Below are 15,319 nucleotides of genomic sequence, written 5' to 3' on the forward strand. Positions count from 1 at the left end.
TACTTGATATATGTTGTCACATTTTACATAACATCCCTTTGAAACTTTGTTTTAAAATGAATACAATGATGTTCAGATGTTTTGAGGTTGAGATGACTCAAAATATGTATCATCAGGTAATGTATGATGCTGCTAAGATTTAAGTTCAGTCCTAATTTTTCCTGAAGTCCAAAAAAGCTTTACTTTGCTAAAGTAAAGTTGTTGTGAATTTCATGGTGCAAATCTCCTTTTGAGCTGTAGGAGAATTTCTTTGGATTATGTATATTTCAAATATAGAACTCCTTGGTCATAGATATATTTAATTTAAACCGGTATTAGTAAATTAGTATTGATACTGGCTGTACCAGTCTAAATCCTTACAAGCCTTCTTGAAGTTTTTAATATCTGAATATCCCTGGCAACACTTGACTTTCTCTGGCTTTTTGAATTTTGTATAAAGTGAAATCTTTTTTTTTTTTTTTTTTTTTTTTTTCTTTCTTTCTTTGTTTGTTTGTTTTGTTTATACAAGCACTGGGTACAGTCAGAAGCACGGGAGGGTGAGAGAATTCACCAGAGCCAGATCGGGAAGCAGAGCAGGCAGAAGGACCGAAGTACACTGCTGAGGGGAGCAGCGGGCGGCAGGAGAGGTCTGCGCGCCATGTGGGACCCTCCTCCGGTGGCCGGGGAGCAGCCGGGGATCGAACCGGCGCCGCAGAGGCCGCGGGCAGCTTCGCAACCCAGCGCTCAACCGCTGCGCCACCGGGGAGGCCCTAAAGTGAAATCTTATAGTCAATTTAATTTTCATCTCTCTGATTACTAACTGTTTGAACAATTTTTAATTATCTGTTAATATCTTAAAAATGTCACTGTAAACTCAACATTTTAGACATTTTCTGGCATATAGCAGATTCTTACTTAGTAGACATGACTGAAAGAAAAATATATAGTATGAAAAATTCCCACTCTAGTCCCTGGCTTTGATACTTTATGCTATCTCAAACTCTGAATAACTAAACATTGTAACTAAATTTTTAAGCCAATTATATTAACCAGTTGCTCTGATTTTATGATTAAAGATTGTTTATAACTTTAACAGAAAATTAACTTTAAAAATCTGCAAAATAATGAATTAAAAAAAATAGTTTACTGGCCAGTCACTAGGAAAACCAGTATGGAGACTACAAAATATATATATATATATATATATAATATTTTATGATCTGGCAATCCCACTTCTGGGCATATATCTGCAGGAAATGAACTTACTATCTTAAAGAGCTGTCTCCACTCCCATGCTCACTGCACCATTTTTTTAAAATAGCCAAGACCTGGAAACAACCTAAGTGTCTATCAATGCAAGAATGGATAGAGAAAATGTGAGATATGCCCATCATATTGATGATCTCACTACTATGTGGTATCTAAAGACCGAACTCATAGAAACAAAAAGTAGATTGGTGGATGCCAGGGATTGTGGGTTTGTAGAAAGGAAGAATGTTTGCAAAGGGTACATAATTCTAGTTTTAAGATGAACAAATTTTGGCATCTAGTATACAGTCTGGTTATTATAGTTAACAATGTTGTCTTATATATACTTCAAAGTTGCTATGAGAGTATATTTTAAATATTCTCACAAAAAAGAAATTGTAATTTTATGAGATGAGAAAGGTTTAAACTATATTATGGTAATTATTTCATAATATATATCTGTATCATATCATGGTATACATTTTAATCTTACACAAAGCAATGTATATGTCAATTTTATCTCAATAAGGCTGGAAAAGATAAGTTCAGCTGTGGCATATAGAGTGAACATGAGTTATATTTTCTCATTTCATAGATCAAGAAATGAAATTAGGAAGTTTAAATATTCTACTAAATTTATTCAAAAATCTGGTAAACCTATAAGGAAAAATTAAAAGAATTGGGCCATTTGGTAGGACTGGCATGAGTTAATTATAATCATCAGTAAATAAAATATTTTATAGCCCAATAATCATGTTATGAGGTTTTATTCACTGCCTTCAAATAGTAGCAAACAAGGGTTTTCATTTTATAATAACAACCAGTTCAGATTATAATGACATAATATACAAAACACTCACTTTTCATCTGCCTAAAATGTACAAAGACAGGGGCCTCCCTGGTGGCTCAAGGGGTTAAGCACAGCACTATGAAGCAATCCACAGCTATTGTACCACGAGTTCGATCCCCAGCCATGGAGGTGACCCACATGGCGCAGCAGACCTCTCCTGACTCGCTCACTGCTTCCCTCAGCAGTGTATTTCAGTCAATCTGCCTGTTCTGTTCCCCGCTCTGTCTTGGTTGAATCCTCTCACCGCCCCACACCTCTGGCCTACACCCCAGTTCTTGTATGCAAAAATAAATAAATTATTTTTAAAAATGTACACAGACAAAATGTGTCTACCTACTACTCCATCTAGCCATTGAGATTGCCTTGTGATCTCAGAGGATATATATATATGACATCCATCAGAATGCAAGTGGAAATGCATGTTCGCCTTAAAGACACAGTGTAAGAATAGGCTTCGCACAGTGTGCCAGTGGGAAGGTGATGAGGGCTGGCAGGGCTTTTGACAGGGATTCATATCTGCCCTTTAAACATGGCTTTATGTCATAGTAGACCACCTAGAAAACCCGTCTTTCCAACTTATGCCTCCCATTTTTCCCTACATATTTTCCTAGTCACCCATAGAGCTTTTTCACTGGTAGTTGTCAGTTTGTTGGTCTGTTGGTTTGTCCATGTATTCATACACTCATCTAACCAGTTTTTTACCTACCTGTCTATATTTTCAAGCAATAATCAAGTCTTTTATTTTAGAATTATTAGGGTGCTCACCCAAAAAGAAAAAAGTCTCCAACTTATAAGACTAGTTCTTTGAGCCATGAGTTAACAATCTATTTTTCTCATCTTCAATGTACTAACATTTCCTGTAATGCAGTGGTACCTTATAAGATCAAAAATATGCTTCCAATATGTGAGAGGACAACTTCTGTATTAAAGAATACCTTATTTAAAGATGTTTCATTAGAAACTTAGTGGTAAGGTGGTTCTAACCTTAAATGGCTATAAATGCCTCAGGCCAGTCATTTGCATATAAATTTTGTTCTTGTGGTTGTTGAATGGAGAAAGAAAGGACTCTATATTTTGGACTTGAAAATTTAAAAAATAATTCAACAAACACTTATAGAAACATTTTAAGCAAAAAGACAATGAGAAATAGCCTATAATTCTACCTCCCTGAGATAACCATCAATGACAATTTGGAATCTTTCTTAACACTGTATATTGAGAGGAAATGCTCTATAAGTCACTGATTTATGCTGACACCTGTTTGTATTTTCCTAACTTTGCTCAAGTTCCAATTATTGATCACCTGAAAAAACTCAGTTATATCATCAGACTTTCAAAATCATTCATGTGCTTCAGTGGTGACATAAAGAGAGGAGAACAAAATTAAAAAAGTGGAAGGGAAGAAAACAGAAAAGAAGAGAATGGCATATCGGAGTATAGTTGTTTAATTACTGTAAGTTTTCCATTTCTCACAGGAAATTTTGCAGATTTTATTGAAAAACTTTAGGGAGAAACATTTAATAAGGCTTTAGAACCCAAACAACTCTTGGTGTTTATGCATCTAAAGGCTTAGGATGTTAAAAATAAGTAGACCACAATTGTTAGTATTAGGATCAAGCAATGCTTAATAAAAGATGATATATGAAAAAAGACCAACTATAAAATTGTGTGTATATATATATATATATATATTATTTCTCTTAAATATTTATCTCAAAGATTCCAAGAAGACTTAAAAGTGGGCTCCCACACTTCTTTTGTTAATCCCTGAATTTGCAGAATTTCTGAATTAATCAATAATCAATTTGATTGATTCATTTGTTGTTTACTTTCCCCCAATTATCTGACACACTAGTTTGCTTGTGTGTTCTTTAAAAACATTTACACGATGCTTAATGTCTCATATTGAAAAACATTCATGATGTTATGGTTCCTGCTCAGAAGGATTCAGCTGAAAAAGAACAAATTGTCTCCTTTTTTTTTTTTATTTGAATCACTTTACTGCTGGCTCATGGTACTGTAGGGTCTGATAACCTCTCATAAGCTTTTCAGTGATTGATGATCAAACCTGTTCAGCTGTTCAATGGAGCATTTTAGACTATTTGATACTTTTTAACAAACTCACTGGAATCAAACCTTTGCTAGTACATAAAATAAGTGAAGGAAAGCAATAATTTAGATCAGGGAGCACAGAGGTATTATCTTTGTTGCCAACTCCTATTAATCGACAGGTAGTCTCTGTCAGAAGGATTCTCATGCTTCCAAGCTCTGTAGAAAAATCTACCAAAGTAAGTTGTGATGTGTGTGGAAGAATTTAATATGTACACCAATTGGTCAGATGAAGGGAAATGTTTCTAGAAGAGAAAACAGGAGCAAAGGATAAAAAGTATGGAGAGCATGATGCATATGGGGGAGAGGGAGGGTGGAAATGCAAATGCAAGAAATTGAGGGTTCCTGGAGCTAACAGTTTCAAAATATGAAATTCTGAGATGAGAATCAGGAAACATCAGACAGTCCATGTTCAGTTAAGGAATTTGGACTTGAACCAGTAGGCTGACTTGTAAGATATTTTTGCAATAGTCTAAGGGATAGATAATTTAGGTGTGGACAAGGGCATTGGTGATAAGGATGGAAAAGAGAAAGTAAAGAAACATTTTAATAGGAAAACTTGCTGATGACCAAAGAAGGATTAAGAAAGCAGCAAATCTTGAGTCAGTAGATGGATAGTGAACAGTACAGGTGATGTATCAAGAAATTCTTTATAAATAAATGCTAAATGTTTACAAAAGACTGTAATACAGCTAAACTGCCTTTCTGTTGACTCTTTTGGTGCTGAAAAAGTTAATAAAAATGATTTTAAAAATGCCTGTTTCCTATTTTTGAGGGATACTAGAAAGCAAACTCTAGTATATAAGACCAAGGAATAAATTATCTTTATTGCTCTCTGTCTTCCTTTCTTTCTATCTACTTACCTACTTAGCTGTCATCACCTATATATCCATGTCTGTTAATACTTATAATAGAATTCATTATAAATAACAAAAATAGCACAGAAAATGAGTACCTTATGAGCACAGTTGCATTATTGTCAAACTCAGGATACTTTTAAGAGAGTTGCAGGGATTGAACAAAATAATTAAAATTATTATGCATTCTGAAATATCTATTGAGCAAGTTGTTTTTATTACATTGATCAATTAATAATTTATTTTTAAAACTATTTTCATAAATAAAATTGTAATAATATTTTGTTAAGAATGAAAAACTTGGGTTAAGAAGCAAAACAAAGTGGACTACCAGAATAATAAACATAAAATGGAACGTCCCCTGGCAAACAGGAAGTTTGGTACCTGACTTCTGAAGTTAGTTAGAAATAAATTTTATATGCTACCTCTTGAGGAAATTATTTGTCTTTTATAGTTAATTTATTACTGCTAGGGCTCTAACAATAATGCAAAACTGTTTCATGTCCACATATCCTAGATGTTTTTAGGGGAGCTCATGGTTTCCCTCTCTCAATTACAATTCTAGTATTGTGTCCTGTATCAGTGCCTAGGAGGGGGTGTTGGCTAGCTCTGACTACAGTAGAACATCTGCTAGGTCAAAAATGACAAGAGAGAAACAAACCAAGGGAGTATGCTGGATACATTTTGCCTTTTGGGTAGTTTAAGAATCAAGGTATACAAAGACACCTTATATCCCATGATATTGTTATTTTTACATATTTACATATTTTTACCTGGCATCTTAAGGCAATGAATGCTTATCAAGTAAAAGGGGGAAACAACTGTATTTCAGCTATCTGAATTTTAAAATGTTGGACTTGGAATCCTCAGAATTTATGATTTTATTTTTTAAAATATGTGGCAAGGACAGAACATTTGCCTCTGGTCCTTTGGGCAAACTGCAATATCACAATTTCTCATTAGCCCACAATTTGTTTGTTTTTTCTAGCCTTTTCCTTTAGTTATTATTTTCCTCTTCAAAAACACTTACTGTAAAAAGGAAAAAAGCATTCCTTTTAATATTTGCGATATTTCTACTTCTAGCATGAAGTAGTTAGAAGAACAATACCATAGTCAAACAGATGTGCTTAAAATTTTAAATTCAGGCATTTAATATTCCCTGAAACCAAATTACTCAAACTACCGTATCTGTTGGGAATTATACTGTGGCACTTATATTTACATTGTGGTCAGGAGTAAATGGTGAGATATTTCAAATAAAATGCCTAGCACAGTGTTTGACAAATAGTAGGTAGTCAATAAGTGTCAGAGCGAGTTATTCAGGAAAGAACAAAATGTTTCATGTTGGTGGGATCAGCTTTGAAAAAAATTGTCACACATAGGCTCTATCATCCTCCATTTTAGCTTCCTAACCTTTCTTTCCTGTCCTGCCTTTCCCACACACTAACTCCTATTATCAGAACTTGGGGCTTGCTTTATGCCGTTAGACTGACCTCTTTTCTTAGTCCACTATTTTTTGTTCCTGATTTTTGTTTGTCATCTCCTTCCATCCAGACTTCCCCATCTTAAGACCTATGCTTTTGTTCTAAAGGTTCTATTAATATTATTTATGTTAAAATATCAAAGACTGGGCCTCCCCAGTGGCGCAGCAGTTGAGCGCTGGGTTGCGAAGCTGCCCGCAGCCTCTGCAGCACTGGTTCGATCCCCGGCTGCTCCCCGGCCACCGGAGGTGGGTCCCACATGGCGTGCAGACCTCTCCTGCCGCCCGCTGCTCCCCTCAGCAGTGTACTTCAGTCAGCCTGCTCTGTTCCCGGCTCTGGCTATGGTAAATTTTCTCACCTTCCCACGCTTCTGACTGTACCCAGTGCTTGTATAAATAAAAAAAAAATAAATCTTAAAAAAAAATATCAAAGACTAAGATCATTTGTATATGCTCATCTTACCAGCTGATAATTCTATTAAAATGAAGGTTAACATCCAAAGAGAATAAATATGCAAAACTTAAGTTGGAAACATCAACAACAGGGAAAGAAGACACTAAGAGAATAAGAAACTACTGTACAAAAATAAGCAAAAAAAGAAAATAAATAAATTTAGAAAAAAAATAAAGAGGGATTCAATGGTAATAAAAATAATGAACAGCTAACATTTTTGGGGGAGTCAGCTCTGTTTTGCACTGTGCTTTATAACCATTGCTTCATTTAAACCTCAGTTATTAAATTATGTACTGTTATTATTATCTCTAATTTAAATACAGCTTGGAGAGGTAAAGCAATCTGCTGAAGGTCTTCTACACTTAGGACAAGGAAGGTCTGGAACTCAAGTCTATCAGACTTACTAACATTTCTCTTATGCAGTCACTTAAAGGCTAAATTCCCTGCAGGGCAGGTATCTATATGTTTTTCTTATTATTTGCTAGAGCCTAGTGCAGAGACTGGAACAGAGTAAACAGTCAAGTTGAATTAATGAATATCTGTTCTGCCATAACTTCCTCTCCATTTACCTTTCCGGGATCACTATTTTCTTGGGGGCCCTGTCCCCCATTCCAAATATTCCCAAACTCTGAACCACCAGTGGCCCCACATGTACCATTCTGTTTCCTAACTTCATCCCTCTGTTTTTCTCTCCTCTCATCTGCAATTCTCCATTATTTCAGAAGTCTCTTTGGTAACTTCTACATAGCCTGTAACATGTAGCTCAGGAGTGCTCTTCTTTCATGAAGTTTTCCATGTCTCTCCCTCCCCTCCCATCCTTTCTCTTACTGTGTCCTTTGCTCTTACACCCAGGCCAAAACCAGGGTTTTTTTAAAATTTTTTTAAAGATTTATTTATTTATACATACAAGAGCTGGGATGCAGGCCAGAGGTGCAGGAGGTGAGAGGATTCACCAGAGACCGAGTGGGGAACACAACAGGCAGATTGACTGAATTACAGTGCTGAGGGGAGCAGCGGGTGAGTCAGGAGAGTTCTGCTGCACCATGTGGGTTGCTCCCTGCCCAGGGATCGAACTCGTGCTGCAGAGGCTGTGGATTGCTTCATAGTGCGGTGTTTAACCCCTTGTGCCACCAGGGAGGCCCCCAATCAGGGTTTTTGATCACTTTTTTGTACCTGACATATTTTCACTTGACATATTTCACTTCTCTGTAAGCTTTTGTTTAGCCTACTCTATCAGTTTTAAGATATATATTTTTTAATTTATATTGTTTAACATGTCTGAAGTTGGGATACATCTAGTTGATATCTTAAAGTTATAATTGACAGTGTTTCTTCTGACATAGTGATACAAAAAGAAGTGTTGACTTCATCTCATCATCAATGAAAGCTTTGATTTAATGTAATATAAAAATAAATATTAAGTAGGGGTTATATGAGTAAAGGAATGAATGAATGGCAAGCATAGCCCTCCTCAAATCACATTATTTCTACTTATACTCTGGATGTTCTGGCAGACTAAGAGTTGAGCATTATTCATTATTTATACTGGGCTCTTCTATTTGTTGTTGATATATAATAAACTAGCTCAAATTATTCTTAATAATTTCTTTTTGGGTTGATGTCACCTGTTCCATATGTTTATCTTCTAGGTGAAATTGATCTTCAAATTCTCTCCAAAGTGCAGGCTCAATATCCAGGAATTCATATCAACAATGAAGTTGTTGAACCAAGTATTGAACAAATTACCAAATATAAAGGTACCTAAAACCCATATACTATATGCCGAATTCTATCCTAAAAGGTTCATCATCCCAAGTTTGTCCCTTGAATCATTAGCAATAGTGTTACTGTGGTATGCTCAATGTAAGTTTTTTTGGAGAAGAAATTAGTTTTCTTAGCAGATATAATTAAACAACTTGGAAAATAAATAGTGAATTTCTAGATTTTTTTTTACTGACTTTACATCCATTCCACTGTAATCAACTATTTTTGATATATATTCTTAGAAACAGGACATTTAATTCATTTAGAAATAATTAAGCAGAATGTCTGCCATTAGAAAGTTTATGTTTAATGTGTTACATAAGAATCGGCAAACTTTTTTTGGAAAAAGGTCAAATAGTTAATATTTTAGACTTAGAAGGCTACATAGTCTTTGTCACAATTAATAAACTCTATTATCATGGCACAAAGGTAGCCACAGAAGCTAATGACCATGGATGTGTTCCAATAAAACTTTATAATCATGCTAATTTGAGTTTTATGTCACTTTCACATATCACAAAATACTATTATTATTTTGATTTTTTTAACCATTCCAATGTTTAATGCTATTAAGTAATAAATTCTGGAAGTAGCATAGAACATATCTTTAGGAGGTGGGTCAGATTTGGCCTGTGGTTTGGCCTTATAAAATCCTAAGACCTGTTCTACATCAATTTTCCACTGATAAAGTTTACTAGTTAATTTTCCATTATTAATGAGATATTGTAATCTATATCTGATCAGGGTTCTCATAATTATTTCTTATTCTTTCCTCTCTAATTTCATTTAATACTAGGGAAAAATAACAAAACACTATGAACTCCCTGGTCTCCCAGAGCTACATAAAAAGAAAAATGTATTTTATATCTGTTATGTATGTAACATTGATTGCATTAAAATTCTAAATGGAAATGGGTTCCACATTTGCAATTAAAATTGATGGTGTGCCACCTCTTCTCTGTATTTTAGAGCTTGTAGCCAAGACATCAGACCTCCAGAACATAAAGTTTGCTTGGCATAAGGAGACAGCATCTGAATATCAAAAGAGAGTGACAGAGAAAAAGGAACTTCAGAAGTGGGACTTTATTCATATGATTCAGGTAGGAAATACTTATTATTATATATACTTAGAAAAGAGGTTTTTTCAGAAATATGTATAAAGAGCACCTAATATTCTAATTTGGAAAGAAAAATGAAAATCTAATTTATGATTTGTAAGTGAGCAGTATCTATCCAAATTATTAAGAGATTTTCTGTAACAATCAAAACAGCATGCTTTCTCTCCTCAAAATGCCTCTAAGTTATTAATCTTTTTCATTGCTTGGTAAATTAATTTCCAAGGAATGAAAAGTTCATAGATAGATTTAAGGACAGTAGAGTATAACAATTCTGTAGTAGCTCTGATGGGTTAGATAGACCAGTGTCCCAGAATTTCTCCTACATTTGCTTTCTATTGACCTACATGATTTTATAGGCTTTGGATGTTACTTACTATTTAAGAACATCACTTGACTTATTTTAAGATACTTCTTTCTTCCTATAGTCCACAAGTACATGTATCTCAGGAATAAACTTAAAAGAAATCAAAGGAAGAAATAACTATAAGATACACTCTCTAGGCAAGTGTACATCTCTGCTCTCCTAACTCACAAAATTTTGTAATTATAAGGAAGTACTTAACAGTGCCCATCAAGCTCTTGATTTTTCTTTATTGAACTTGCTTTTCCACATCCTCAGGTAATTATTTCATACCTTACCCTCTAGGTCCTGTTATCCCTCCCCCACTACTCATTCAAACTCACAACCTCACTTTATACAATAGCGTAAATATAAACACTATCTCATGGAAACTCATCATTCACCACACAAACTCTTAAACATTGCTGTACCTATACACATAGCTGGACCTATACATTTCTTCCTTCCTTCTTTTTACAAATGTGTCCTCTTATCAAGATCCAATCCCTTCACTTATGCTCTGGATCCCATTCTTTCCTTATAAAATACTGGAATTTCAGAGATCACTATCTTTTCCCCTTTTCTATCAAAACATTCATATCCATTCCTTCTTTCTTATAATTCTGCTTCCTCTGTATTACTATCCTCATCCACTGTCTCTTGTCTACTCTGTATTTTTCTGTGTTATATCCTTGTATCTTCATTATTCCTTAGTCTTAACGCTCTCCTGACATTCCTTACTGGTCAACTGCAGAGAATCTTTCTATCTACCAGATAAAAATTTCAGGTCATTTGTTATGAACTACCTCCTATTTTTTAGCCAGGTGATATCATTGATTGTTAACCATCTTATGGACTAGCTATATATGGGTACCCTGTCTATGAGTGGAAACAGCATGGAGTGAAATTGTAATAACTATGTCCCCTAAGGTGGCACAGGCCATGTGTAGGTCCATTTTATTTCATTCATTCATATGAAAGGGGCATAGCTTAAGTTGTTTTCACTTTATGCAATAATTCTGTCATGGGCATCTACATAAAATAAAATATTGTATTTTGGTCAAGAGAGGAGATGTGAAATAAGAATTATGTCTGTGGATGTAGATTCTAAAGATGCAACAATTCCATAAGGAAAACATTCCACTACTGAGGTATTATTCCAAGTTATATCTGTGTTTGTTGAAAAAACCTCACCTTGAATTTCACCAGAGATGATCCAGTTATTAAAAATAGGTGAGCTAATCCCTGAAATCTTGTGATCAGTCATGTAACCCCATGCTTTTTGAGTCTATTTTTCAGAGAATCTGTCAACATCAGAGTCTGTCACATTTTCTATGATTTATTAAAAAGCACCTTCTGTGTGCATACGGTGATGCTAGTGCAAAGGGCTTAATTTTAAAGCAGTGTTCCATGAAATGGGATCTGTTTTTATAGTGTTGGCACCATTTTTCTCCCAGAAGAACTGTAATTCACAAAATATGGAGTAAGTTCAGACTCAGTGTCCCAATGTTGAATGGAAACTATGTGTCTCAGCTATAAATTTATGTGTTATTAAAGCCAGAAAGAGTAAATTTAAAACTATTTGGCTTTAGTTCAGCAAATATCATCGTTTTCTGTTCCCAAAATTATTTTTATATTATTATTCTATTTCGCTATCTACCATCTTTAATTTCTTTTTTTTTAAGGATTTATTTTTATTTATGCATACAAAAACTGGATGTAGGCCAGAGGTGGTGGGGTGTGGGCAGTTACGAGGATTCACCAGTGACAGAGTGGGGAGCAGAACCAGCAGATCTACTGAAATACACTGCTGAGAGGAGCAGCAGGTGAGACAGGAGACGTCTGCTGTGCCATGTGGATTAGCTCCCTGGCTGGTAATCGAACTCATGCTGCAGTGCCTGGCAACAGCTTGATAGTGTTGAGACTTAACCCCTTGTGCCACCAAGTAGGCCCTCTTATCTGTTTTGTTGAGTAAAAATCCACTGAACTTGAAAATCAAATGTTTTACTATGTAGTTTAAGCAACAATGATATTGACAATGAAAACTGCCTCACTTCTCTTTCCTTCACGTTTAGATGCTGTATTATGTAAAAGACATCCCAGCTACTTTGAACTTCTTCCATAGTCTTTTAGCTACCAGTGCTAAGATTCTCATTGTTCTTGTGTCAGGTAAGTTATTTTCATTCAGCCTGAATTTTAAAATAGCAACAGTGCATGTATGTGTGGATTCATTTGTTTGAAGGCAGCTGGTATTTTCCATTTTCATTATGAAAGTCTTGACTTGGCTTCTGATCATAGTTAATTAATTAGCACAATATTAGGAAAGTCCTTCATAACAGCTCTCAATTTAAGGGTTCTAGTAGAATTAAATGTCTATTTACTTCTTTATATTGGGAAAATTTGTCTTTATCATCTCTATATAAATTTTTTTTACATAACTTAGAGAAAATACAACTGGTAGGATTTCTTTTAATGAGATTAAAAATAGAATGTCTCTTTTCCCTCTGTGATATCCATTAATAAATAAAAATTTAAATATTATACCTCATATTTGATGAATTTGCACTTTAGAGCCATTGTCAATATTATTCATTATAAGTTTTTTTTCAAATAGCTATCAGAAATGGTTCACTTATTTTGCTTTGTGATATTTTATTTTCCAAGAATGCATCTGATTAGATCAATTCACTTCCAGTAATATAGTAAGTAATCCAAAGAGAGTATAAGTAAACATGGTAGTTAATGAAACATTGATATTGTTGAATTCATTCATTCATTCATAATTTTTCATTAAGCAATCTTTATGGGTTTTTCACACAGTGCTAGGCAAGTTGAATCTCTATCTATCTATCTATCTATCTATCTATCTATCTATCTATCTATCTATCTATCTCAGGCTCTATCATCCTCAGCTTATACCAGACACCAAACTTAAAAACTTGTGTTACAAAATTCACTGATTCTTAAATATGAAATATGGCTCTAAGGATGGCAAGTAGAGTTGTTGCCTGTAATCTTGGATTTAAAGTCATATATATCTGATTTCAGAATATATTTCATAATAATAACAGATCTACTCCTATTTATATTTGCTATATTCTAAGATATTTTCAGAAGTTAAATGAGAGTCAGAAGTCATCTATGAGTTTTTTCTACTAATAAGAAAGAAAACAGCTTCCTAGGTAGAAAATGACACAAGTGGTCTACATGCAACTGAGAACTGACTAATTGCCTACATGTACATTTATCTCTTTATGTTGGCTATTTCATTAGTACAGTTCATGTTTTATTGTCATCAAGAAGTATGTAAGTAAAAAAAAAAAACAAAAAAACAGTCAGGGCCTCCCCAGTGGTGCAGCGGTAGAGCACTGGGTTGTGAAGCTGCCTGCAGCCTCTGCAATGCCAGTTCGATCCCCGGCCATGGGGCAAGGGTCCTACACGGCGCGCAGACCTCTCCTGCCACCCACTGCTACCCTCAGCAGTGTACTTCATCACTCTGCTTGTTCTGCTCCCCGCTCTGGCTCCGGTGAATTCTCTCACCACCGCCCCCCCTCCCCCCGCCCCATGCCTCTGACTGTACCCAGTGCTTGTATAAATCGATCAATCAATCAATCTTAAAAAAAAAAAAAAAAAAACCCAGTCAGAAGTAGAAGAAACAAAAATGCTGAGACACTTCCTAGCTATGTGAACTGGCTTTATGAAATATGCAAGGGCTATTTCTAAATAATAATACATATATTTTGTATATAATGATATATATATTATATCTATGCATATACTCAATATGTGCATGTGTGTGTGTATAAATTTATGGGGAAATCAAAAGAAAATGAGTAAAATCTCAAAATCATTAACTTTTTAAAACAAGTATTTTGAGTAAAAAATTTCAATCAATATAGATTGATGGTGGAAATATTTTACCTACCTGTGTAGTATGCCATTCACAATTCTCCATTCATGCACACAGCATAGGAAACAGTTGACCTAAAGAGGAATAAATTGTTAATACTCTCTTCAGACATAAGAATTAAAAAATAACAATTGTTCTGTTGCATTAATAAATACAAACACTGAAAACAAATTTAATCACAAGTAGTTTCCATTCAGGTTTATTTTGTATCATGGTTAATCACCATGTATAGGGACAAGTCAATTTTTTATTAGTCATTTTTGTCATAAGTGATAGTTCTTCACAAATCTCTATCTTCCCAACTGTTTGTGGAAACCAAATGGGTACTGCCAAGCTTCCCAATCATCTGAAGTGCTGGAATAACTTTCCTCCTCATTCCTGTGTAAAATCCACTGCTTTATCCTGCCTTCCCAGCCCAAACTACATATAGTTCTTAAAACCTTATTTTCCATATGAAAACATTCCTTAAACATGCTCTTAAAAATTGGAAAAGCTGGGCCTCCCCGGTGGCGCAGCGGTTGAGCGCTGGGTTGTGAAGCTGCCCGCAGCCTCTGCAGCGCCAGTTCAATCCCTGGCTGCTCCCCGGCCACGGGAGGAGGGTCCCACATGGCGCGCAGACCTCTCCTGCCGCCCGCTGCTCCCCTCAGCAGTGTACTTTGGTCCTTCTGCCTGCTCTGCTCCCCGCTCTGGCTCTGGTGAATTCTCTCACCCTCCCATGCTTCTGACTGTATCCAGTGCTTGTATAAATAAATAAATAAATCTTAAAAAAAAAAAAAAAATTGGAAAAGCTACACCAAAATGGTTCATGTTAGGCACCATTTTTATCAAGTTTCTTAGGGTAACTTTCTAAATAGTATTTGTTTCATAGTTACCTAAAAGAAATCTATTTGAGTGTTTCCTTAGTTTCTAGGTAATATTGTCACCCATGGCCACAGTGCAATGCAGAAAACGCAGTGCTCACAATAGGCAGACAAGCCTAGATCCAGTTACTAAGTTAAAATTTGAAAAGCACTCATCTAGCCAACATCTCATCTAGGCTGATCACTGTGTCCTGATCAACATCTTACTCTAAAGGATCATCTTAAATATGCCACACAGCAAGGACACTTGGCTGTGCAACTCAGACAATGACCTATTACAAAATTAATGAGTTATTTCTCTGAATAGATTGAATTACTCAGTTATTTTGAGTACCAGATGGACACTCATT

At 35.2% G+C, this 15,319-nt stretch overlaps 1 protein-coding gene and 1 long non-coding RNA gene across 2 annotated transcripts in view; one reads left to right on the forward strand and one right to left on the reverse strand.

Moving 5' to 3' along the window:
* Nucleotides 1–15,319, reverse strand: part of LOC119255800 (uncharacterized) — a 147,604-nt gene that overhangs the window by 81,483 nt on the left and 50,802 nt on the right. The window contains exon 3 of the long non-coding RNA XR_005127540.2: nt 14,125–14,183. This is a non-coding gene — a long non-coding RNA (uncharacterized LOC119255800). The remainder of the gene's footprint in view (nt 1–14,124; nt 14,184–15,319) is intronic.
* HNMT (histamine N-methyltransferase) overlaps nt 1–15,319 on the forward strand; it is a 36,554-nt gene that overhangs the window by 14,029 nt on the left and 7,206 nt on the right. Inside the window, exons 3-5 of the mRNA XM_037523293.2 lie at nt 8,627–8,734; nt 9,711–9,841; nt 12,275–12,368. Coding sequence (XP_037379190.1) covers nt 8,627–8,734; nt 9,711–9,841; nt 12,275–12,368 — 333 coding nt within the window. The remainder of the gene's footprint in view (nt 1–8,626; nt 8,735–9,710; nt 9,842–12,274; nt 12,369–15,319) is intronic.

This window comes from Talpa occidentalis, unplaced genomic scaffold, assembly GCF_014898055.3.
Source record: "Talpa occidentalis isolate TD23 unplaced genomic scaffold, MPIMG_talOcc4v2.1 talOcc4.3, whole genome shotgun sequence".
In the NCBI taxonomy this organism is placed as follows: Eukaryota; Metazoa; Chordata; class Mammalia; order Eulipotyphla; family Talpidae; genus Talpa; species Talpa occidentalis.